We start from the raw sequence: 24,636 nt of genomic DNA, 5'->3' as shown, positions 1-24,636 counted from the left end.
TTAACTCCCACTCAGCATCCTGCTGCGGTGGCTTGGCCCCCAGAAACAAGCAAGGCAGGTGCACGAGTCTTAGGAAGGGTGCAGGATGCAAATGTACTCATGTAGAGCTAGGTGAGGACTCTGGGTCTAGCCCTGAGCAGGAATTGATGAATAAGCCATATCATGGTCAGAATAGCATCGAGAGACTCTGCGGAGGGCTTTGACTCATAATTTATAGGAATAAGCTATGCGGCTATGTGTGGTGGTGCTGTCAGCACATGTGTGTACAGGCTGGAGGGGCTCGTGTTACTTTAGCTGTACTAATTAGTGACACTAGGCATCTCTGTGTTTAGACAAGCCTAAAATCAAGGGTTGCATTATCATCATGCCAAAAGTCCGAGGGCTGCTCTTAATTAGTTTCTCTCAGTGCATGAAGGTTTTTATAAAATACAGCCATGCAGCTGTGATATTTGCCTGGACTTGCAGCTCCTGAAGTGGAAGAATAGGAATTATTTGTGAGCTGAGATCACCAGCAAAATTATCCCCTGCAGGAGGATAGAGAGGGGAGCTTCTGGCTATATTTTAATATTCGTCAGGCAATACTTAAACACCTCTCCTGAATTATTTAAATGAAAGAGTCAGACCTCACAGCAGAGTCACCGTGTTGGTATCTAGGCTGTAGCCTACTCCCACTGGAGTCAAGTGTGACAAGGTTTTTAAGGGGGTTTGGTACAGCAAAAGTAGCACTTCTGTTGTAGTCCCAGTTTACTCAAATCCTCCTGGCAGCCTTCTGCATGTTGCCACAGATCCGGGAAGCCCCTGCTGCTTCAGGAGAGCAGCTCTTCGTGTGCATGCTGTTGGCTTTTCCCTCCAGAACCCATTAGGAATAATAAAACGTTCTCTTTCCCCAGGGTTAGTGAGCCATCCAGCCAGCCATGTGAGACCAATGGCCCCCAGGTCTTGAAGGCAGCACTTGGTACCAAAGCAGGGGGCTGAATCTACCTTGTTACCCACTCATCTTCTTAGCAAGCCAACGATATCCAGCACAGTGGGGGGTGTGTGGAGGAGTGCCAAGGATGATGTTTAACAGGCTCGATGTCTTTTCGCAGTAGCAAGCCCAGGGTTGCATCGCAGCATTGTTCTCCTTGGAAGATGGATAAAGCAACGAAGGATTTGATGAAATCTCTGGGTAGTAGCCCCAGCCCTCCCTGTACCAGTGGTGAGGCTTCACGCTTGGACAGCCCAAGAATGAATTTGTTGCTTCCCAGTAGCTGCAACAAGGAGGCAAAAAAATACTCAGCCTTTAGACAAAAGGCTTACTCTGTCGTCACTCCAGGAGCCTCCAGCATCTCAGGGGTAAGTGTAAACAGCAATTCTTTTTCTACCACTGACCTTAAATGGAAAAAAAAGTGTACCTATGGTGCACCTGGGATGAAGAAATACAGCTTTCATTCCAGGTCCTAGCCTTTGCTTTGTTCAGAGGCTTTTGTGCAGGGCCTTGACCCTTACAAAGTAAAGCCATAAGGCTCTTCCTGATCACAGATGTGCTGCTCTCCTCAGTGGCCATTGCCGTCTCGGTCTTCATGGTGTTGCTGGGTTTAGGATACCAGTGCAGCAGGGCAGACCAGGCAGAAGATATCTCGAAGTAAAACCCTGGTGACTGCCTGCCTCATCAGTCCACATTTTAAGTTGACTTCAGGCTGCACATTGATGACAAATCGCCTGCTTCTCTGCATGTTGGACTGAAGTTCCCAGGGTTGTGTGCTTCTCTGAGCTGTTTCTGACTTATTAACAGTCTCATTTGTCCCTAAAGCTCTGGTAAAGTGAGTTTTATTCTCTCACTGTCTCTTTGGACACCTAAGACCACCCTCCCACTGTGCTATAACTGCTCTGTTATCTCTGACACTTCCCTCATTGTATTTCAGGATGTTTGTGCTGCCCCTCGTATGTACTATGCTTTAGTAAAACAGGCGGACCTCGAACAGCACACCCCTAAAGGTAAATATACTGAGAGGAAAGGTGACGTGGCAAGAAGCAGAGCCATGAGCCTTATGGGTGCTTGTGCTAAGTGTGCCAGGAACAAGGCTGATCATTATGGGTTAGTGCACTGCTTTCATTCTCCTCTCAGTGCCAGGAAAGGTGCTGAGCTGCCTGAATGTCCCATGAAAATGAGTTTCATGTACAGGTAGAGCGATGTTGTCTGAGTGGGTGGTAAAACCATGCTCCCTTTTCTCCTGGATGTAGCCACCCCCAAGGTTCAGGGTGGAGTGCGTTGCTGTCTATGGCAGTTTGGTCCCAAAATCCCATGTGGAGTTTGGCATGTGGCATTCAGCAGAGCCATATGCCAGGAGAGTGCTGAGTTTACGTGTGTTATTGTTAGGTGTGGAGCTGGCAGTGCGACTTCCCTGGTTATCCAGAGCAGTGACATGGGACCTGCCTTCTAAAGCCATATTCAGGATCTGGGTACTGTAGCCAAAATCATAATCCTCTCTCATTTATTCATTCTGCATCCAAATGTGCTCCCGAGTGCCTTGTTCTCTCTTTGATGCAAGGGATCATCGTGCATACTGAGCTGCTGGTCCCACCTGCTTATGAAAGCTTGTTGTCTCATGGATGCTCAGATACAGGCACAGAGCATAGCTGAAAAGTCTGCTGGCACTCTCCTTGCCCCTAGAGCATTCCTGGGGGTATGGATCATAGGCTGACAGCGAGTGGGGAGAAAGTGTGCATTAGAGAGGATTTTAGTCTTAGAGAGATGGTAACTATATATACACCACTTTCCTGTGCTTAGAAGTGACATTTATTTTCATGAGTGAGGACAAATGATTGCATCCTCAAGTGAATCTTGACAAGACAGACTCATCCCTAACAAGTGCAGACAGATCTCTATTTATGATCTGCTGCTTCTTCAAGGGGGAAGAAGCTATCAGGCTGGAAATGTAAATGCAAATGAAACACTAAGTATTGGCATAAATAGTTGATAGTGCACAAAGTGCCATAATGGATGGTGCCATGGATTTTGCAACAATGGAGTGACAAAATTGGAACAGCTGTGCTCAAACAACAAATACAAATCAGGGCCATTCTGCGAAGACCCCAAGTGAGAGATGTGCATGAGGCTAAAGGAGCAGTAGTAAACCCTCTGCATTTTAGGGATTCCTCAAAATTATCGTAAGCTTGTATATTGGTATGGACAGTGCAAATATTTAGGATCCTGTTTATTCCATGTGAGGGAGAGGAGAATAGAGGGAGGAGTCAGCTATCTTCTTGAGTCCCTAAGCAGGAAGTGTACAGCTACAAGGGTGCTGTCGGGATCCTCTAATAAGGTCATTTGTTTCTCTTTCTTTAGAGGACCCTCTCGGGTCAGGAAATGTGTCTGGTTTCAGCACTGTTGGCTGCTCAACACCATTACCTTGAATTCAAGGGGTCTCAGCCCTGATGCAGACAGAAGCACATTGTTGCAGGGTGAAGGACTGGGACCAAAGCTTGACTTCCACAATACACATTTAAGAACCAGAACCTTATGATTCTCCTTGGTCAAACGTGAAAGTTCATCAAATGAAAAGCTCTCACTCCACCAAAATCTATTTTTTTGGCTCAGTGTTCAGCTCTGTCTAGGGAATAGTGCTTTTTAAAGCTCGCATGCAATTACTTAATTTAGGTTAAGCTTCAAATTCCCAGTTTGCTGCTGTTCTATTATTTGCAGCTTGTTTAGCTATACAAACAGTTTGGTTTATTTATGGAGTAAATGACATGGTTTAATTTCAGCCAATTCTTGGAAATGCATACTTTTTGCTTAGTCCACATTTCCATTGAGAACATTTGGCTGAATTGTGAGATTGTTAGCTGTTTAACCCATTTTTTTACCTCACACCACTGCTGATGTGAGTAGGAGGTTTGCTTGAGCAAGCTACAACTGAACCTTGCTCTCAGAGCAACCTGGTGTAACAGGGGAATCCCACCCTTTTCTGAGACTGAGGGAAGCCATGCACTAGAAACAGAACCTTGCCCACAGTCACATAAAAAGTCTGCAGCAAAGCTGGGAACGGATCTCCTCCAAGCCAGATCAGTGCCCTGCATGCTAATAAGGCTCATTAGAGTCAGTCTCAGACTTCTGTGCCATCGTTTTAATAGTGAAAAAACATAATGACATCTTGCATTGGGCAAAAAGATCTTCCATCTCCAAGACATTAAAGTTTGTTTCCCCTTTACCTGTTGTATTTCTCTCTCACAAATCTAGTGAAGCAACTTCTGCAGATAACCCAGTAGATAGCACAGTGTTCCTGTGTGTGTGGATATAAAGTGGAGTGATGTCTGGTGATTTCAGATGTTTACTTCTCTTTGTTTCTTAGTCACAACCTTCAAGATGCCTGAGGACTTTGAAAGTGTCCTGGATGCGCAAGTGACTGGACCAACCACTAAGAACCTCATCAAGTCAGATTTCCCAGTAGAGTCATTTAAGCCCAAAGTGCAGATTGCCTTCCAAAGGCTTCCAGGGCAGTGCCCTCGGAGGATTGAAGTAGAGAGGTATGTAAGCAGAAAGTGGCTGAAGACTTCATCATGGAATGGGCTCAGCAGGTTAAGGTGTTGATTCCTGCTTTTATTAGCTGGCATATAAAAAATCCCTAGGAAAATACTGTCTTGTAAGGCAGTGGTGTCTGAAATGGAGTGTGTGGACCCCAGAGGGTGTACAAGACAATTAATCCACCGAGGAGCAGCAAGAAAATATTTTTGTACCATTAATAAATAAAATAAAAAAATTAAAATACTGTTTATTTAATCTTTTTCTCCTCTCTTTTTAATTTATATTTTTGTTTGTTTTGTAATGTATGCAATATATTAGTACATGTCCATTTATTTATAAGTTATATACATATATAGGTTAGTGTTAAAAACTTTTTACTGATAGAGGTGCATGATCAGAAAGTTTTGAGACCACTGCTCTATGGGTTTTGTACCGTTTCTGACTGCTCAGACTGCACTGTTAATTTAGAATTAGACCCAAATAATCATCTTTGTGATAAAAAAGCTTCTCAGTTCCTGGTTCTTCCTGGCCCCAGTGCTCATTGCAGTTCTCCTGCTGCTTGTCCCTGTCCTGCCAGTTGAGCCAATTGAATTGTGGGTGTGGGAGTTCCTGACATCAACAGAATCACAGAATTGTCCGGGTTGGAAGAGACCTCAAGATCATTGAGTCCAACCTCTGACCTAACACTAACAAGTCCTCCACTAAACCATATCGCTAAGTTCAACATCTAAATGTCTTTTAAAGACCTCCAGGAATGGTGACTCCACCACTTCCCTAGGCAGCCCATTCCAACAATATTCAATGATACAATCCACATTTAAAGAAAAAACAAAAACAAAACGAAAACACCCACCAGCTAGTAAGTCATCTTGAAGAAGAAAGCAAGCCTTGCTGCTGGAAAAATTATTTAGAACAACACTGGTAGGATCCACAAAGAGCGGAACATGTGCGCGCTAGGTCCCTGAGAGTGCTCTCTGATCCAGCTGTTCTCTGCCATTGTGAGGCTGATCCCCACAGCAGTTGCTTTGGACTTGTCCTGGTTTCAGTTAGGACAAAGGTAATTTTCTTGGTTTCTAACTGAAACCAGGACAGGACTGAAACCAGATGCTTTTCCACATTGGCTCAGCTCAGTGTACACAGCTGACTGTGGCAGTTATTGTTGGCAATGGCAGTAGGCTGGCAATGGAGCCTCCTGCAACCCTGCTCTCAGTGTGTCAGCTTGTCAGATTTTAAAGCTCGGATGACCTCTTACGCCTTCTGGTAAGCCTGCAACATCCCGGTGCAAGGATGTGTAGAGCTATAGGTATGGGAGCCCTTCTAGATGCTTTAAATGTTTTTTTCTCCTATTCAATCCAAAACAGGAGAAGACGGCTATATCTCAGCTTCGATGTTGCTCAGCTCTTGGCCAGTGAGGGGATAGACTCCAATCAGCTGATGCCAAGGCACCATGATCCTGAAAATATGCCAACTATTGAAGAGAAGAAAGATCCTGTCTTTCCTACCTACCTCCCACTAAAGGTAAGAAAACACATTTAGCACTTGTGATCTCATTGCTTATACCACAGGATGTTTCTGAGAATCACAGGATGCTTAGCTGTCACTGATACGACAAGGAATAAAGCAATGCTTTGGAGCACTGGGCCCTGACAGATATCTACATGATGGTGAGCATCTTCCACAGGGCATCCATAACTTCCATTAGATCCTCGTTGAGGATGTTCCACATTGTCATCTGTGCGTTCAAATAAAAGGTATTGTTTCATGTTTCCTTCTGGATGCAGTAGTCAACAGTATTTTTGTATGGAACCTCTCCAGGTGGTGGTCTCTCCCTTGGAGAGGACCAGAGGTGCAGATATTGCTCTTTGGGAGAAAACTGTTGATCAAAGATCAGCACAGCTTTTCTGCCTTAAATGTTTTTGCTTTTTGTAGCCTGTTTAGGAACTGCAAACTTCTACAGCTTCCTCACAAGGGGAAACAGAGGGGCAGGCACTGATCTCTTTTCTGGTGACAGTGATAGGACCCGAGAGAATGACATGAAACTTCATCGGGGAAGTTCAAATTGGATATTAGGAAAAGGTTCTCCACTGAGAAAGTGGTGGGGCCCTAGAACAGGCTCCCCAAGGTAGTAGTCATGACAGCAAGCCTGTTGGTGTTCAAGAAGTGTTTGGACAACACTCTCAGACATATGGTTTGATTTTTGGGCAGTCTTATGGGGAGCCAGGAGTTGGACTCAATGATCCTTGTGGATCCCTTCCAACTCAAGATGTTCTGTATTTTACTTCTTTCATTAAATTTTGTACCAGGTATTTTATTCTTTCTGAAACAAGACTTAAATTCACTCGTGCCCTGGCTTTTTAGATATTTGACGATGAAGAGTATGACTGTCGAACACCAGAAGAGTGGATCTCACTAGGACTGGAGCGAGGATGTCCTGATAGAAAGCCAGTGCCTGGAAAAGCACTTTTACCTACAGATGATGTGCTGGGACATGGTAAAACTTGAATGAGTTACTGTTCAAGTGAGGCAGTGCTAACCATTATGGGCCCATTTAACAGAAGGGAACATAGATTCTGATGAATGCTGCTCTGAACAGTAGAAAAGCAGTAGCTCATTCTGACCAGGTTAAAGCAGTCAGAGCAAGAGACCAAGGATCTCTATGACTGTCAGTCCTGACCTAGACTGACTGTACATTTTAGAAATAGCCTCTGACTTTTACCTTCCTGTTTCTCTGCCTGTAAGTCAGTACAGTCAAAATTTTGCTTTATTGATATGTAGGCTGAAGTTAGCTTGAACATATTATATTTTGTCTGGATTTCAGGAAAGATCAGAAGTCAAGTGTAGTTTACAGTGAAAATCCAAGGGGTAAATCTGTGGTAAATTAAATGACGTGAATGTATGTTGTTTTCCTGTCACCCAGAGCCTTCCCAATGAGAAGACATTACTAGGTACACCTGTAGTGGAGTCCGGTTGTGACTGCAGCTCATATCAACACATATGCACAAGCTTTAGAAGCATAGGAGGTGGCACGAGTACTGACTGCAGCTATGGAGTAACCTCTGGAGGCTTAGCTGGCTGCAAAACCAAAATGTCTAAAAGCTAAGCTGTGTAAATTCTTGGGCAGCCAGCATGTGATGGCTGACTTCTGCTTGCTGTTTGTGTGCAGCTGCCCTGGGGAACACTACACCTGATCACACCCCAAAGGAGGGAAATGGAGGGCTCTGGTGTTGCAAACAATTGGCAATGCTGAACAGTGAGACCTGAGTTTGTTATTTAGCTGATCACAGCAGAAATGAGATTGACAGAGATTGAAGCTAGTAAATGGATTTGATTGTAGCCATACCACTCGTATCAGAAAAGCGCTTGCTATAGCCCTCTGGAAAAGGGCTAAAAATCCCCTAATCTGTTAGTTAGAAAAACTAACCATGTTTTAATCCTTGATTCTTCTCTCAGAGGACCCCAAAAGCCAGAAATTAATCTACAAGTGGATTGATGTTGGCGTTCTGGATTATGATAAGGAGACAAAGCTCTACTTGGTCCATAAGACGGATGAAAATGGGATGGTGCGTGATGAAGAAGGGAGACCCATCCTCAATGGAGGAAAAACTCCAGAAGGTGTGTTTCAAGTAAGGCTTTTGGGGATCTGGCATATATTCAGAAAGCCAGTCCATTACCCACACTAGTCCTAAGCAAAGATGGGAGTGATGTAAAGAAGTCCTTTAACCCTCTCCCTGATACCACTTTTGACATGTCTGTTTAACCTGCCCTGAAAAACTTCCAGATGAGAGAAGTCCATACCTCATTTTGATAACCTATTTGAGGGCTTCCCTGAGGAGATGCCTTTGCTTTTTCTGTCTCTCACCATTCCTGCCTTTGTGACAACTTAAATATTGGTCTTTCTGGGCATTTTGAAGGGGATGTGGACAGATTAAGATGAACTTGCACCTTTTGAAAGGCTTGGAGATGCTACTAATTCCATGCTCCTTGCTTTCCTCAGAATTTGTCCCTCGTTTTGATCTCCATTAAGCCAACACAGTTACATTGTCCCTCAGATGTTGTCAGCACCACAAGCCATTCTGAGTTTTGTGTTCCCTGTAGACTTATGTAAACTTCACTTTCATTTCCCAGGAAGGGCCCCACTGCTGTCATGTCAGTACTGGGTGCCACGAGTTTGCTTGCTATTTCTGGCTGAAGATCCTCGAGTGTTTGCACAGCGGGTAGTTTCTGCCAACAACTTGCGTAAAAAGACAGAGGCACTGATGCTCTATCACCTGTATGTGGACTGCATGCCCACAGATGGACTAAATAGCATCAGCGAGAAGAGCCTGGGGAGAATGAAGCTGTGGGCTCTGCATACTCCCAAACTGAAGAAGGAGAAGAGGTAAAATATCAAGTAAATGTCCTGTGTCTCAGCCTTCAGCCCTGTTGTAAGGCTTCACAGGGGTACGAAGTGGGTGACATTTGAGGCAGATCCTGAACAGGCAACTCATAGCCTCATTTGGTTTCCAGCATGTGCGCATCTCTTGCCCCAAATGTCATCAGAAGTAGGTAGGATGGGAGGCCCGGTAACTGTGCAGGATGGGGTGAAGGAGATAGACTTCACATGCAGATCCACTGAGCTGTGCTTACACATGCAGTTAAGTGGCCTTCAACAGCAGAAAGTTGGATGGAAATGGCCTGGTTGACCTTGCTGTCTCCCTGTGCTTCCAGTGCACAGATCAGTCATTTTTGAATTGATTTGCAGACCACCAACTGCCTCCAGAGAGTTGGCTGTTTTTTTCTGGTGACAGTTCTACTTGTTAACAGCTCCAAAAAGCAAATCAAAAGATCTGCACAGGGTGAAGCAAACAGAACATGAGATCTCCACCTGGATATATAATCGAGTGTCTCTTTGAGATGCAGTTCATGTCAGGAAGGCATTTTAAGAGTTCCTGGGTTGATGAATCATGAGCCATTAGTGGTTTTGCTGAGAATCAGCCATGACTGATTGCCCTGCTCAGACAGGAAGGTGTTAGGGTCCGTAGAGTCCACGAGCCTAAACGGAAGGGTAGGAGAGTAATTGGTCTCTGTGAACAGAAATATAGGCACAAAGAAAAGTACTATGTGTGCCTGAAGTGAAAGATGATGATTTCCTAGGGTAAGCAGAGCAGGCATTCAGCACTTATACACATGTTCTGGCTAAGGAAGCTAACATCAAGAGGTGTTCAGCAGGAGGCAGTTGGGAAGATGCTTCAGATACCCCTGCTTCTCCAAAATTGCCAGCTAGCTTCCTCGGCTCTTTGTTATTAACCCTCCCCTCTGTAATGCTTCTATGTCCGCATGCCCCCAGTAGAGATTTTGCTTTGATATGAAAAGACATTTGAGAAGGCTGCAGTCCTACTTCTAGGTCCCCATTTACCTCCAACATTAAATGTCGAGTTGATGGCTTTGATGGCTGTTCTGTTTTCTGCACAGCTGTGCTAATATATTTAGTACTAAGTGAGCTTCTGGGTTAATAGATCCAGGAATGAGTGAAGGATACATCTTGCATTAAAGCTACAGACACGCTTCTGCTTAGATATAGTGGGTTATCATTGTTCCCATGTCTTGTAACAGAGTGTTAGACTGTATGGGCTGTCTGGAGAAAGAAGTGAGATTAGACTATGAGCGCGCCATGAACAGGATCATCTTTGACAAAGTCGTCACTTCCAAACCTCAGACGTTTTCTTACATCACCCTGCCAGACAAAGAGGAGAAGAAAGTGTCAGAGAAAGGTATGGGATAGAGTGGAATAGTTTGAACTTGGTGTGCTTATAGGATGTCTGTCTATGATAGGTTTTATACCTCGTTACAGAAACTCTCAGGTTCACATTGATGATTAAGGCTCATAAGGGACAGCAGGAAGAGATGATATGAGACTTCTGAGTATGCTTGCTCTTTTTTAGAGTGTATTTGCATGTTCATGTTATCTCACTATAACACATTACCATCCATCAGCTAAGCTGCAGTAAGTCTGCACCTTTAATGGCACCAAATGCATGGCAGTATAATTAACTTCACTGTCTTTCACTCTGCACTATGCTAGGGCTGGCTGCCTTCTATTTGCTGTGCTCAGCTGTGGCATACTTCAGGTGTAAAAGAAGTCAGGCTCTTTTATGCTCTCACACTGGAGGGAAATGATCACAGTAAAAGGGATGAGGGGAGGGGTACTTTGTGCACTAAAATCTTCCGAAAATTGGAACGCCTTCAGGTGGTTTAGAAGTAGCTTGAGATGATCCAGCTGTGTTCTGAAGCCTCAATGGGAAGATTCCACAAGTCCTACATGTCAGGGACCAACAGTCCCTCAGCTCCTAACGGGAGGCTGCAGAATGTCTCTGCTGCAGGGCAGACACTCTTTCATTCAGCCATGTGATGAAACTTCTTTCATGATAAGGCTCGTGCACTGGAGGAGAGTCCTTTTCACGAGCCCTACCCTTAAAGGGATCTGTACTCTTCCTCTATAACAGAAATTGAGTTGCTGTTGCAAGTAATAATGTGTTCTTTTCTTTGGTGCCAGGGCTCATCTGCATCCCAGACTACCCTTTTGGCAAACAACAAGCAGACTTCAATTTTGTCTCGCTCCTGACCAAGCCAGAAGTTATCCTTGTCCTTGCACAGGTTCATGATGAGTGCAACAAGGCAGCTACCATGTCTCTGTTTAATTCAACCTTAGCCAAGCATGTCAGCTTGGAGGAGTTTGAAGAGATCCAGATCCAGACCTTCACCCAGGTGAGGAAATGCTCTTAGTTCTGTGCTAAACAAACAGCCACATAGGGCTACACAGCCCCTCCTCTTCCCTCCTCATCTCCTGCAGATTACAGTCCTGGCTGGCACTTAACAGCTTTCTAGTTTGTTTTGTTGTTTTGTTTTGTGTTTTTTTTTTTTTTTTTTTTTTTCCTATCCCTTCAGCTGCAAGGCACAAGATTCTTCCTGAAGCACTCATGGGGGTAATGCTTTTCTACACTCTGTTCTTTATGTACTTAATTAGATTACTCTGCTTGCACTGTCAATAGACAGACTAGGACAAAAAATTGCAACCCTGTAGTAACTCTCACCAGATTTTCTTGCTCTCTAAACGAGGACAGCACTTTGCACACTGGGTACGGCCATGCAGAGTAGCTACACATCTTGCCAAGGGTTATGTAGTGGCAGAGGGCATGTGCCAGTCCTTCCCAGTCCCATGCTGTTTCAGCTAGGCAGTGCTGTCATCCACTCGGTGACTGAGAGTGTGTTATTGAACACAAGCAGCAGCTGCCTGTGGAGCAAAAGTGACACTTGGTGGTATTTTAATAAATTAAAGCACTGCAGGCTGCTGCCGCCCTTGGTTGCTTCCCCCCTTTCCCCTCACTTGTCAAGAGAAGACGACGTTATGTCCTTTACTTGCTCATCATACTGTCTACACAACTTTTTATAAGGGACCCTGACACAGGCAGCTCCAGGGATACTGTTCTATAGAAAAGAGAACAAAAAGGAAAGACTATGTATAAAAAGAAATAATAGAGCACTCCTGCATTTTCATATCAGGCTTTATTTTGCAGGTCTTTTGTCAGTGAAGATATATGGCAGGTCTTCAATGCCACAAGTGTATGCATGGATTTGTGAGTTACAGTACTAAACAGTTACTTTTCACAGAGAAAATCCAGCAGACCCGGCAAACCTGGCCGTACTGTTTTCCTGTCAGCCCTTGGAGGATTACACAGCTTGCTTTGTTTATTTGCCCTAGGTTCAGACATTTCTCAAGGATACTTGGATCAATACTCTAAAGACTGCAGTAAAGAGCAGCCTGAGAAATGCAGGCAAAGGCTGGTACAACCTGGAACAGAGCAATTGGGATATCTACCAGATGTCCAAACTACATAAGCTGATGAAGCGCATCAGATTCATCATGCAGGACTCTGTGCGCAGTCTGGTGCAGAAATCACTGGTCAGCTTCACTCAGCTTTTTCTGGATGCTTGCCATAGTGTCCTGAATTGCTCAGAGGACGTGGAATGGGGAGATGACCTCATCAATAGTCCCTACAGGTAAGGAAGGAAGAGAAAAGAAGGTCAAAGGGTAGAAAGAGCATAAAAGTGTCATTGTCTTTCAAATTACTGTTTCTGCAAGCAAGTTTTGAGCTGTATGGGAGCTATAAGCTGGGCTGTTCTCCCCAGCCCTCCATCTGACTCATTCTCTTGGGTCTGTGAGACCAACACACAGCTTGCTGCTCTGCTAGTACAGCTTTAAAGTTGCTGATTTAATGATGTGAGGCACCCCAACAGAACCAAGGTCTACTTTACATCCTGTTCTAAAGATTAACCGCTTACAACATCCTGGAAGGAGCAAGGAATTACTGCTAACTTCTTTTTGGAACCCAGGAAGAAGAATACCAGGAAGCATTATGGGCATTAATTCCTCTCATTCTTGAGTTAAAGCCCAGGATTAGGATCTGTCCTGGGATCTCTGAGGAATACCAAATTCAGGCTGTCATTGTGCCTAGATTTTTTTTTTCCCCCTTGAGTATTGATTTAAGGATTTCTATCCTTTGTGGTATTAAAAAACAAAAGCTTAGAAATTGAAAACAGGAGGAAAAGGAAAAAACCTGCCACTCACATGAGGCTCTTACTAGAGATCTCGTAATCAGTGGAAGTCTTTGCACTGGCTTCAGCTGATCCCGAGCTGTGCTGCTGACATGCAAGATTGGGAGATACTCGATATAATTTCAGGAAGGCATTTTGAGAATATATTAGAGGTGCTGAATGTGGTTCTTCTGTAAAGCTGCTTCTGTTCTCAACATAAGGTTATGTCTTTTCGGGATCCTGGTCATGATTGCCACTTCCTTCTTAGTCAGATGAGAGATCTCAGTGTCTTTACAGGTTTTTCAGCATTTTGTACCTTCATCTGTACGGAGCAGTCCTCCTTTCCTCTGCTTTCATCTCCTATCCAGTAGGCAATTTTAGTATCAACACCACTGTGATATAGTTGTGTGTTGTTTTCTCAAAAAACATCTTTGTTCTTCCTTGTCTCTTCCCGTTGCAGGCCTCAAAGGAATCCGATCTTTGTAATAGACCTTGTCCTAGATGACGGTGGTGTTCATTTCAGTCCTTCTCTGGAGAGCTTTGAGGAATCCCTCCTTTCTCTGTTTGACAAGGGAATACTGGTGACTCATACGGTCCCACAGCTGGAGAAGGTAACTATTCTGCATCAGCTGTGATCCAGCTGTGCACATCTCCCCAGTGCATTGCAGCTTGGCATGAACACCCACAAGCTTGTACTGAGGGAGAGAGCTGCAGAAGTAGGTAGCTAAGAATCCAGTTTAGTTAATTTGGGCACAGTGCTGTGCTAATGCAGCGCTGTTCTAACAGTGTTTCTCTGTGCTCTGCATCTCTGTAACTATTCTGCATGGTTTCTATCTCTTCTTTGGGTGCTGCATGTTCTGTGGAGCCATGTCCTAAGTAGCATTGTTGTCCAGAGAGCATGGGAGCTAGTAAAAATAGATTCATAAAGGAAATAGCACCGTGTCCAGTGCCATTAGTGTAGTACAGATCTCTTCTGCATATTCATCCTTCTCCCTGTTATTTTGAAAGACCTGTTTTAATAGCTTAAAACTGATAAAAACAGTTCCTGACACAATTAAGGATGGTCTGCATGACTTCCAAAAGAAGCCAGCCGCCTCTCCTGTTGGGGCCATAGCTAGCTCTGCTAGTCCTGAAATACCTCTCTTCTTCTTCTTCCAGTATGTGATGGAGAACATCCTCATCACGGGCACACCCTTGCTGGACTCAGTGGGCTTGCATGAACCAGAAGTGGAAGAACTACGTGAGACTCTGTGGTCTGCCATTCAAAAGACATTGATCCTTCTCCAAGCCTATGCCAGGAAATACGAGAAGTTCCTGGAGCTCAATAACAATGATATCCAGTACTTGCTAAAGTAAGTGGTGTCTCACAGAGGTGCCTCTGACACAAACACAAGACTTTTTTGAAAGCTTTTGAGTGAATGTGTGAGAGAATGTGGGACCTGCTTTGAGCCCCCAAATGTGTGTGACATGTCTCAGATGTTCATATGTTAGATCAGACATCCATCAGAGGCAGCCTTCTGCCATGGGCAGTGGCCCATGCTTTTAAAGGAAATTGATGGTGGCAGAGAGAATTTCTTTGTGCCTCTGACAGCAGTCACATTCCTGACATGTTTGTAAGTGTAATTGGAGATATTAATGGCCCTAAAAATGACTCATCCTGTTTGAAAATCTAATTAGCATACTTGACTCTGACTTCAAATAGTGTCTGTTCAGGCTGATAGCATTCTGTAGAAAGTAATGTTTTCTTTTGTTTCAGCCTCATTGTTTTCGCTGCCAGAACTTCTCTTCACACCTATGCTGTCCTTTACCCTCCAGCTATTTTTGTTTTTTCCAGTCAGTCCAAACCATTGAACTGAAGCCGTTTTTCTTTTGTTATTACAACTACGGAAATTTACAAATCCCATCTAACAAGCTTCTGTGTCTTCTCAGGAAACATTGCTTCCTAATCTTGCCCTGTTTACACCAGCGTTTTCATTTTGTCTCTCCCTTTCCTCTTGCCTTGATACCTCTCCCATCATTCTTCCACTTCCTTTCTACAGTTAATTTTTTTTTTGCATGTTTTCCTATTTTCACACCTGTTGTGCTCTAAAATCCATTGCGGATTTGATTCTGTCCCTTACCTTTCTCCCCAGTAACGTTATCCAGCTACATACCAATTTGATGTCTTGTACATGTACCTTCTGTAACTGGGGGCCTGTCTACCTTGCTGCGTGTGTGTGGCTGTAACGCAGGTAGGCACAGGCAGCCTGGCTTCCTCTGCTTGGTGATGGAAGCTGTAGCAGTGAAGACAGTACTGCAGAGCCTTCTGAGCAGGCTGGTCACCCATCAATGGACTTATCTCTGCTGACATGGTGGACTTTACACTGAAGCCCATGAGACTTTTTGCTAGCACTCATGTACTTTTACTATGATATTAAAAACCCCTCACTTCCTATGTAGACAAATCTACGGCTGTAAGGTCTAGAAGGAGTTGAGTGCCTTTCAGTCTGCATTTGCAAAAGTTGCGTGCATTCAAACAGATATATGTTTTAATAACTGTGAACACACACATCATTCATTTCATGTGTTGATCATTTGGGTGGACATGTCTGGACATCCTTCAGGCAGCAGGGATGTTCAAATAATTTTAAGGTCTATTCTACCTTTTTTTTTTTTCGATGTTTTTACTTGCAGAGACTACCTAGAGCAATGTCCATCTGCTCAGGATGTAATGACCATAGTAAACACATACTTGTCTGAAATGGAGAATCTGGACAACTCTTTACCTAGTTCTGTCATCATTGGTCCCTTCCATGTCAGCGTAGAAGGTGTTAAGCAAAATTTGTCCAAAAAATACAAAGCACTTGCCACTTCCATGTTGGACTTACTGGCTAAAAATCTCCATTCACAGGTGGAGAATGTAAGTTACCTGGTTCCATAGATTGCCTCTCAGTGTCCTGTCTTGTCCTTCTGCTTTTGAAGTCAGTGTGTTTGTGGGATGGCCAAGAGACAACAACTGACGCTATGTTACTGAGAACATTCTAAACGTTGCATTGGAGTTATTAGTTAAAAAAAAAAAAAAAGACAGGAAGGGAAATGTGCAGACTGTTAAATATATTATGTGCCTGAAAAAAATCTGTTGAGATGCAAGTCTTCAATACCCTACTGTCTTATAAAAATAGTACCTGTGGATTGAAAAGATCTGTCTAGTAGACAGCTGGCAAATCCTTCTCATTGCTCTGAAGATAACTGAAATATAAACAGTTGCATCTTTCAGAGATTTGTCTAAATCTGTTATCATTATCATTTCAAACACATACCTGCTGTTCCTCTTCCTTTTTTTTTTTTTTTTTTTTCCCAACCTCTTTTCATTCTACCTCAAATGAGATGGGTGGAGCAAGACTGTGGAAAGAAAAAGTAATGGCACTGTGTACACATAACTTTAGACCACCTTCAGAGTGGGAAGTGGGTGGATCATGACACATTTTCCAATTTGACCATTAGTGATTAATGACTTGATTTTTAAAAGGTGTTGCTTACCTCAGTTTTGGTTGGCTCAAGTGGGGAGTTATGAGCTCAGTACCGTAACGACCTTTGCCATTGCTTATTTATGGAAAAGATCAGTCCTCAAACTGATGAAGCTTGGTAGCCCCATGCTGAAGCTGCAGACCTGTAGGGGTGCTCTTTTCTTTGCTGTGTCCTGTTGCAGATCTGTGATGCATACACAGCTGTCAGCTTGAAGATGCATGAGAAACCAAACTGTATTGAGGACCTGGCAGAGCTGCGGGAGTGGATGAAGGGAGTCCCTGAGCAGCTGGCTGTGCAGAAGGTAAGGCAAACTCCCCTCATGGGCAGGGTACACCCATGGGAGTAGGGAGAAAACTTATCAGCACAATGTATGGGGTCTCAGAAGCATAATTCCACTTTTTTTTTTTGTGATTATGTCAATGTATGCAATACCATAAGGTTCCTAGTTATCAGATTTATATTTTTAAATATATAATATATAACATGTATATATATAAATGTAAATAGCTACATCAACAAACCTAAAATAGCAGTTAAAAATGTTGCCCCCTGCAGGGGCATTGAAACTAGATGATCTTTGAGGTCCCTTCCAACCCAAGCCATTCTGTGATTCTATGAAGGGCTTATACATGTATATGCTTTCTGCTACCTTCATGATGCGTTCTGCATTTGTTTTTCGAAAATCTGTCTTTTAAAAACGTAATGGTGTTTTCAAGAAAATGTATCTCCTACCAAATGTTTGTTTTGCTGTTAACTAATTTCTTCTAGTAGGACATCTTGGTGCTGAGTTACCTCAAAGCAATTTGTGATGGTAGTCTCCTCCCAGTTGAACACATGAGGAACAAAGGCACCAAGCTATAAACTGACTTGTCCATGCTAAATGAGAAACCTGGAGTATAACCCAAGACACCCAGTTTCTGTTCAGCCCATTATTTTTTCATTCATATAGAACAGAGGGTGATATGATGACTTGATCATAAGCAGAACGAGGGCTTGGAAATCCATTCTCACTGCTTACACAGCAGAGAAGCAGCCTTACATCACTAACATTAAGCTCATGTGACTAAGGCTCTTCAAAGGTGCCTCATGAAAATCAGGTATAAACGAGAGAGTTGGAATCAGTCTGGTCTGAAGGTACCTATTTTTTGTCTCTTTCTCTCACCACGTGCAGGAACTGATTCGTGAAGTCATGGAAGATTACAAGGTCCTGGAGGAATTCCTTTACAATCTCACTGAAGAAGACTTCAGTCAAAAGTGAGCACAAATCATTCCTCCCACTGTTAAAGTGGGACACTTGGCAGCAATTACCATTCTCAGTGCTTCAGGGTCTATGTGTCTATCAAGAGCTCCAGCAGAACTTTTAAGTGCCTCTCAGCTATATGATCACTGAATGCTTAAAATGAAGCTTATAGAGAAGCATGGATTCATGCTGCCTTCAGGCCTGGGGCAAGGCAAACTAGTAGCTGTTAACCTATTTAACATATTAAGCCTCTTTTCTCTTTTGTTTATTTTTGTTTGTTTGTTTGTTTGTTTTTTGGAGGCCTTTGCAAGATCTCAAAGGACATGGTTTAGTGTGTGTCTGAAACTGAATGGACACTTCCAAGGTCTTGGTAGAAACACTCCCAGTACTTGCTGAGGAATAAGAAGGAATATAAATCTGTATCATTGTTACTGTATTTCTTCTCTGTGCAGTCTCCTCTTAATTTTTACCTTGACTATGTTATTTAGATTGGGACTTGACTATGCCCCAGTAGCCGAGTCAGCTCACACACACCGTTACAGAGCTTCTAAGGTCAGCTCAGCCCTGCAAACTGCTCTCATATGATATGGACATGGTCCATTATGTCTACAACTTTAGTGAGTCTTTGCAGCATGCTTCTGAAACTAGAATGATGGGGTGGACAATGGGGGGAAAAAATAAAGAAAGAAACCCACAGAAACTGCACAGGAAAGCAGCTCAGCTCTAGGACAGCTTAGCACAGATGTAGCTGTGTGCCCACTGGCACGTGCAGAACTAGCAGATCACTGCATTCCCAAGTGCTTGGAAGGGGTATGACCTTGAACATAATGCTGCAAAGCTTTTATTTGTCATTGTACACAAACTAACAAGTCCAAATGGAATAACAGTAGGCAATGGCTGAGCAAGAAGCGTCTTAAAATGAGCGGCCACATTGTGCAGCCTTTCTTGTATCTGCATCCCAGTCCCCAGGGCATTCTGCATTTTATCTGGGTTATCCTAGCCACTGATTTCCTTACTTAACAGGAGACTGGCTTTTTCAGGAGCCCTAAAAATCCACAAATCAAGACTGTCACCCCATTTTTTCAAGTTCCTTGTGAATACAGTCAGAGAAAGACATTCCCACTGGATGCCTACTGTTATTTTGCCATGTCCTAGCTTTTCAGCAACGTATTTGATTTGTTCCTTTTAAAAAGGCCCTCCACCTCTCCTGAGACCGCTCCAATTCAATAGTCTACTCACAAGGACTGCATACCAACAAGAAAAGCTGGAAAAAAATGCTTTGTTGAAACCACATGTGTTTCTGTTGTTGTAAAGCCTCCTTGTTTGGTGGGAGTTGGGGAGTTGATTTTCTCATTCTTTTAAGCATTCAAAACATATGCTCAAAAAGTCTCTCTTTCCCTCTTTATATCATGTGAGTACAGGTGGACTGCAAGTTACTGGCCCCTGAAAATAACTATGCAAACTGAGTCCATTCGTCTCCAGCACATAAAGGATGAAGACAAATTTCGCAAAATCCAGGTCATGAATCACAGCAGCTTTCAAGAGAAACTGGAGGAGATGCAGGTATTAAGCCTCTGACAATAAACGGCCTAGAGAAGAGGGCCTGGAAGGTCTTATGGTCATCCAGGGAAACTTTTAGATGTTAATTTAGTGTTTTTAGGTTAATATATTGTTGGACCAAAAATTATCCAGTATTTCCTGCAGTACTCTGCAGGAAACACTGACTTTTCACCAGGAGGATGTTCAGCAAGTTACAACATTCTGATTCTTGGTGCTCAGGCACCACATGCTCCTCCTCTCTTGCTTACTCAATTCTCTGCAGAGCATCTTGATGTGCTGCCATCAAGGGGGGATATACAGCATTCAGTCAGGGAACTCACTTTGTGTGGAAGTGTGAACTAATATCAGAGTTTTGGAAAAATCTTACCTTTGAGTATAATAAAGAACACACCAGGAAGCTGAGATTCCCAGAGGCAGCCCTCAGGTTCTGAGCCATACCTCATGACTGTCTTTTTTTCTTCCAGCTGACTGTAGGTGGATTTTCCATTCAGGTGGACATTTCCCAAGCTCACAGTTTGGCTAACGAAGCAAGGCTGGTCAGGAAGGAGTTGAAGGAGCTTCAGAATTTGGCAGCTGTCTACAACAACAGGGAAAGAATATTTGGGATGAAAGTTACTAATGTAAGTGTCAGATCCTTATACCTACAGGATGCTAACTATTGTTGGGCCTTCGAGGTGGTAGGTAGAGCAAATAATGAGTCACGGTTCCTCAGGGAGGAATCCTTCATGCTATTTTTTTCTGACACTGACTAGGGAGGCTCCATAGACCTGTAGAGTGACCATGCTGTTCCATCACTCCACTATGCTGGAGCTTGTCCCAGATGAATGCTCATGGGCCTGATACTACCCCTTCTGTGAGAGACTCTGGGTGTCCATGCACAGATTCGAGTGATTTTAATGAGGAAGAATTAGATAGGGAAGGTCTTGATGCAGCAGTTAACATGCATCAATTCCTATCAGGCTGTTACTGCAGTTGTGTAGATGTGAATGACAATGTGCAAAGCAGTGTGTGGTCCATTGGATGGGCTCAGATGGTAGCATGTTCTCTCTCCTAAGGCAACAGTTTATATAGCTGCAAAGACTCATTTTGCTTGTAGCTGTTCACATGTCAGCAAATCATTGTCACCCACGTCCAACCTGGTCTGGCTGCAGAGTAGGAGCAGAGTTTACATGATCCTTTTCTACCCCTCAGTCTGTGGTTACTTCTCCTTCACTGTACAGACCCAAATTTCAGTATGTTCAATATGATGTGCAGCATGTACTTTTTCTGAGTGTGTATAGACTGCCTATCAAAATGTCATCATTCACAACAGAGCATTTGTAAAGGCAAGGGGAGAGAGTGTTTTCATGCCATACATGTGCTGCAGGCACTCCTCCACTGGATATGTTTTTGGCTGAATGCAATCCCTCAGAGTCTATGTTGTGGCCTTAGTACAAAAGAGTCTCATACATACTCGAAAGTACAATTTTCTCATTGCTTACTTGAGATTCAAAAAAGATCTGTGCCCTTTATAGCCTTTCGGCATGCTTATTTTTTTCTCTCTTTCCAAAGTACAGTAAGCTATCCGGGATGGTTAAGGAGTTCCAGCCATACTGTGATCTCTGGACTACAGTGTCAGACTGGATACGCTGGCGTGAGAGCTGGATGAATGATCCTCTCATTGAAATTGAGGCTGAACAGCTAGAAAAGAATGTCAATGACTCTTTTAAGACAATGCAGAGATGCGTGAAGCAGTTCAAGGACTCACCAGGTAGCTACACAGTCTGAGGAAAGGATGTTGGAGCATATTGGCATACTGATGTGAGGGATGTCACAGAATGCTCAGAACAGGGAATATGAGGATGTCATATGGATGTGTTGTGTATATTAGAGCCAGCTGAGAAACTGCTAGCAAGGTTGTTTTCCAGGAAAAAAAAAATAAATAAGTGGAAGTGTGATGATTCACATCAAGATATGTTTGCTGCTTGAAGTACTAGTTTGGCATGGAAACAACCAGGCTACAAATTCCTAGGACAGCACTGAGATAAAAGCCGTCCTCTTACTTTGAAGTTTATTCTACTTCATACAAATTATTAAATATTATTTAGATTACTCACAGAGAACTACTGTATAGCCTAGTGGCAAGTGACCGGAGATGTGTAGATTTAAACCCTTACTCAGGTCAGGCAACAAAGGAATTTGAATCCGAGTGCTGTTCCCTTGGCCAATCTTATTTTCTTCATTGGCCAACTAATTCAGTGGAAAGCTAGAAAAGATCTCATTAAAAAAAAATAAATAAATAAATTGCAAAGTCTGGAAATTACCTGTGCAATGTAATAACTGTTTTTCTTTCTGCCTAAATGTGTATGAATTTTAGGTGATGCATCCAGCCCTTGCAATTCATGTGAAGGTCTTTTTTTTAATCATGGCTCCTAGTAAAACTGGAATTAAGCCTTCAGTCATAGCTTAACTTCCCATTTCATGTTTCTCTGAGACACACTGGTCATTTAGAGATAATTCTAAAATTTCATACCAGATGGCATAGATTGAAATATATTTTGCAGTGGGAGATTTTTGATTCATCCTTTTTAACTCAAACTCTCTCTTAAACAATGCCATGAATCAGCCCCAATGGAGGAGGTGATGAGTGGATGCATGAGTAACTATGAATCATTATGGTAAACAGAAATACTAAGAATACCTGCTCGTATTCATTGCAATATTCCCTAGCACCTGGTATAATGTGTGTTTTGGCCTTGAGTCTCCTTGCCTTTGCATACCACCCAGCAGGGAATGTGAGGTGCTCACATTGTTGCTGTGACTCTGCAGTGCAGCCACTCAGCGTGCAATCAAAAAGAGGCACGTGCTGTAGTCGTGTCTCAGAAAGGAAATCTCATGGTGAGCTCTAGGCTAAGGCATACTTCTTCTTAGCATGGACTTGCCTGTAACAGATTTGAGGCTAATAGGCAGGTCCACTTCTGGGAGCAGGCTTGTATCCTTGCTTAGTAGCAGCGTTGAGAGAGCCTTTGTGTCCTCATTATTTCAAGCCTGCATTTTCCATTGCTCTCTCTCCTGCTTCTTACCCCTATACTCTGTATCTATAAGCACACTAGATTTCAGACAACAACTTTTAGGAAGTTACTTAAGACAACTTCATCATGTGCTATTGTTGATGTTTTTCTGTTTCTCTCCCTGAAAGCATGCCAGGGCCTAGCAATGGAATTCCGAGACAAGATTGAAGAATTCAGATTATATATCCCCTTAATTCAAGGGCTTCACAATCCTGGTATGAGAAACCGGCACTGGGAGATGCTGTCAGAAGCTATTAACATCGATATCAAGCTAGAACCTGATCTGACACTTTGTCGCTGCTTGGAAATGAAGCTGCTGGACCATATCGAGAGCATTACCAAAGTAGCTGAGATAGCTGGCAAGGAATATGCCATTGAGAGTGTAAGGAGGAGAGAGTGACTTGTTTCTTTGGTTGTCTTTAGAGATATCTGTTGGATTTCTGCTGAGCTGTTGAGCAGGCAGTCATTGCCTTGGGTAGTGTTCACGTTCTCCCAGAGCATTATGCACATTCTGCATCACGAATGAGAAGTCTGCTGCCCTTAGAGATGGGAGCAGTGACCACCCAATTGAATTCACTCACTAAAATAAGTTATTTTTGCCTTGCATGGAATCTACAGTTGCAGTATAACATCATTGTCTGATGGTTATGCTAGTCTACTGGTTGGTTCACACGCCTCAGAGTGTGATTAGTAAGTGTTTAAATTGAAATAATTTGTTTGTCTGCATTCTCCCAGTCAAAAGTCACGTTGGGAAAATTAGCTGTTTCTGGAAATCAAGGTAATAAATCCTTTATCACAGTAAATGTGTGCTAGGAAGGACTTGGTGGCTCAGGAGATTCATAGGCTGGATAGTCTTTCAGCTTCAGTTCATCCATTCTGATGTGACCTAAGATGGTCTTGATTGAAAGTCATTACTGTCTGGCAGCTTTTGTTCTCTGAAATCTCAGATGAGTTCCAAGTGGAGAGCAACCCCTTTCACAAAGCTATCATTACTGTAATCATTAACTAGAACTCTACTGGCATCCTCTGTGCATCCAGTAGATGTCTGAAAGGGAAACTACCCTTTCTCCCCTTAAGGTGTTCCTTTCAGGACAGTGTTGAGGTATTGAGTCCATGGGCAATGCAGAGGAAACATGCTGTTGCTCAGTGTGTGATGCATTAAATAAATTTTTCAATGGAATCTGAGAGCAAACGTCTGCCTGCTAGAGAGAGGCATTAAGAGAGATGTGGAAGGTGGGATAACCGCTGCACAGGTTGTATTTGAAAATTAAATTACTCATCCCTCTGTTCCAGGTACTCGACAAGATGGAGAATGAATGGAGCTCTGTTTCATTTACTGTGTCACTTTACAAAGACACAGGCACTTTTATCCTGAAAAACACTGATGAGGCTTCTCAGCTCCTAGATGATCATATTGTCATGATTCAGAGCATGTCCTTCTCACCATACAAGAAAGCTTTTGAGGATAGAATGAACACATGGGAAAACAAGCTGAAGATGACACAGGTATTAGTTTCCCCACACACACATGGAGCAGGCAGGCATCTGGTCTGTGCTTTAATATGGACTCTATGAGTGGACAACTGCCAAGAGGATAGTAGTCTCTGTGGAGGAATAGGGTCTGTTAAAGCCCTCTGACTATAGTAAAGGAGTTAATCTCACTGCCTTACTCTGAAAATAAAAGTGATGTAATTTCAGGCCTTTGCTACCTTTGACAACACCTTTTAGCGCTATTGTACTGGCATCTCTAACAACGTTACACTTAATGGACCTTACAGATTCTTTACAGGCACTCTGGTAATCATGTCAAACTGAAAGCTGAGTCTCATTCATGTCTTGGTGTAGGAAAACACATGGTAAACTGCTGTTCAGAACAGGATGTGGCAGACTGTGCCAGCACTTCCACATCAGACCTGAGCCTGAATGCTCAACACCCAGCAAGACACCACCTGCAGAATAGCATTTTGCTGCAGGAGAAAAATTCCTGTACAAGTATCTTACTGGAGAACTCTCTGTAAATGCCATGTAAATGTACAGCAGCATTGTTATCTGTTATTCATCACTGCCTTATTCTGTTTATTGGTGCTTACCATCTGGGTGTGCTGGGGCCATAGGTTTCTAAAGTGCTGGTCATGTCTCATAAGGATGCAGAAATGCTACTCTAAGCCCTAAAGCAGAAAGTGATATGGGGAAATTCAGCTATT

The 24,636-nt window shown here is 43.2% G+C and overlaps 1 protein-coding gene across 1 annotated transcript in view; it reads left to right on the top strand.

Moving 5' to 3' along the window:
- Positions 1-1,232: 1,232 nt before the first annotated feature.
- DNAH1 (dynein axonemal heavy chain 1) overlaps positions 1,233-24,636 on the top strand; it is a 71,430-nt gene continuing 48,026 nt past the window's right edge. The window contains 20 exon segments of the mRNA XM_032194130.1: positions 1,233-1,335; positions 1,905-1,977; positions 4,332-4,506; positions 5,866-6,022; positions 6,863-6,995; positions 7,955-8,116; positions 8,630-8,882; positions 10,097-10,254; positions 11,037-11,248; positions 12,243-12,541; positions 13,536-13,686; positions 14,234-14,427; positions 15,749-15,974; positions 16,764-16,883; positions 17,754-17,836; positions 19,244-19,385; positions 19,847-20,002; positions 20,934-21,132; positions 22,561-22,814; positions 23,726-23,938. Coding sequence (XP_032050021.1) covers positions 1,926-1,977; positions 4,332-4,506; positions 5,866-6,022; positions 6,863-6,995; positions 7,955-8,116; positions 8,630-8,882; positions 10,097-10,254; positions 11,037-11,248; positions 12,243-12,541; positions 13,536-13,686; positions 14,234-14,427; positions 15,749-15,974; positions 16,764-16,883; positions 17,754-17,836; positions 19,244-19,385; positions 19,847-20,002; positions 20,934-21,132; positions 22,561-22,814; positions 23,726-23,938 — 3,339 coding nt within the window. The 5' untranslated portion in view covers positions 1,233-1,335; positions 1,905-1,925.

This window comes from Aythya fuligula, chromosome 10 (assembly GCF_009819795.1).
Source record: "Aythya fuligula isolate bAytFul2 chromosome 10, bAytFul2.pri, whole genome shotgun sequence".
NCBI classification, from domain to species: Eukaryota; Metazoa; Chordata; class Aves; order Anseriformes; family Anatidae; genus Aythya; species Aythya fuligula.
Note: the sequence above shows the minus strand (reverse complement) of the source record. Positions and strands in the feature narration are given on the sequence as shown.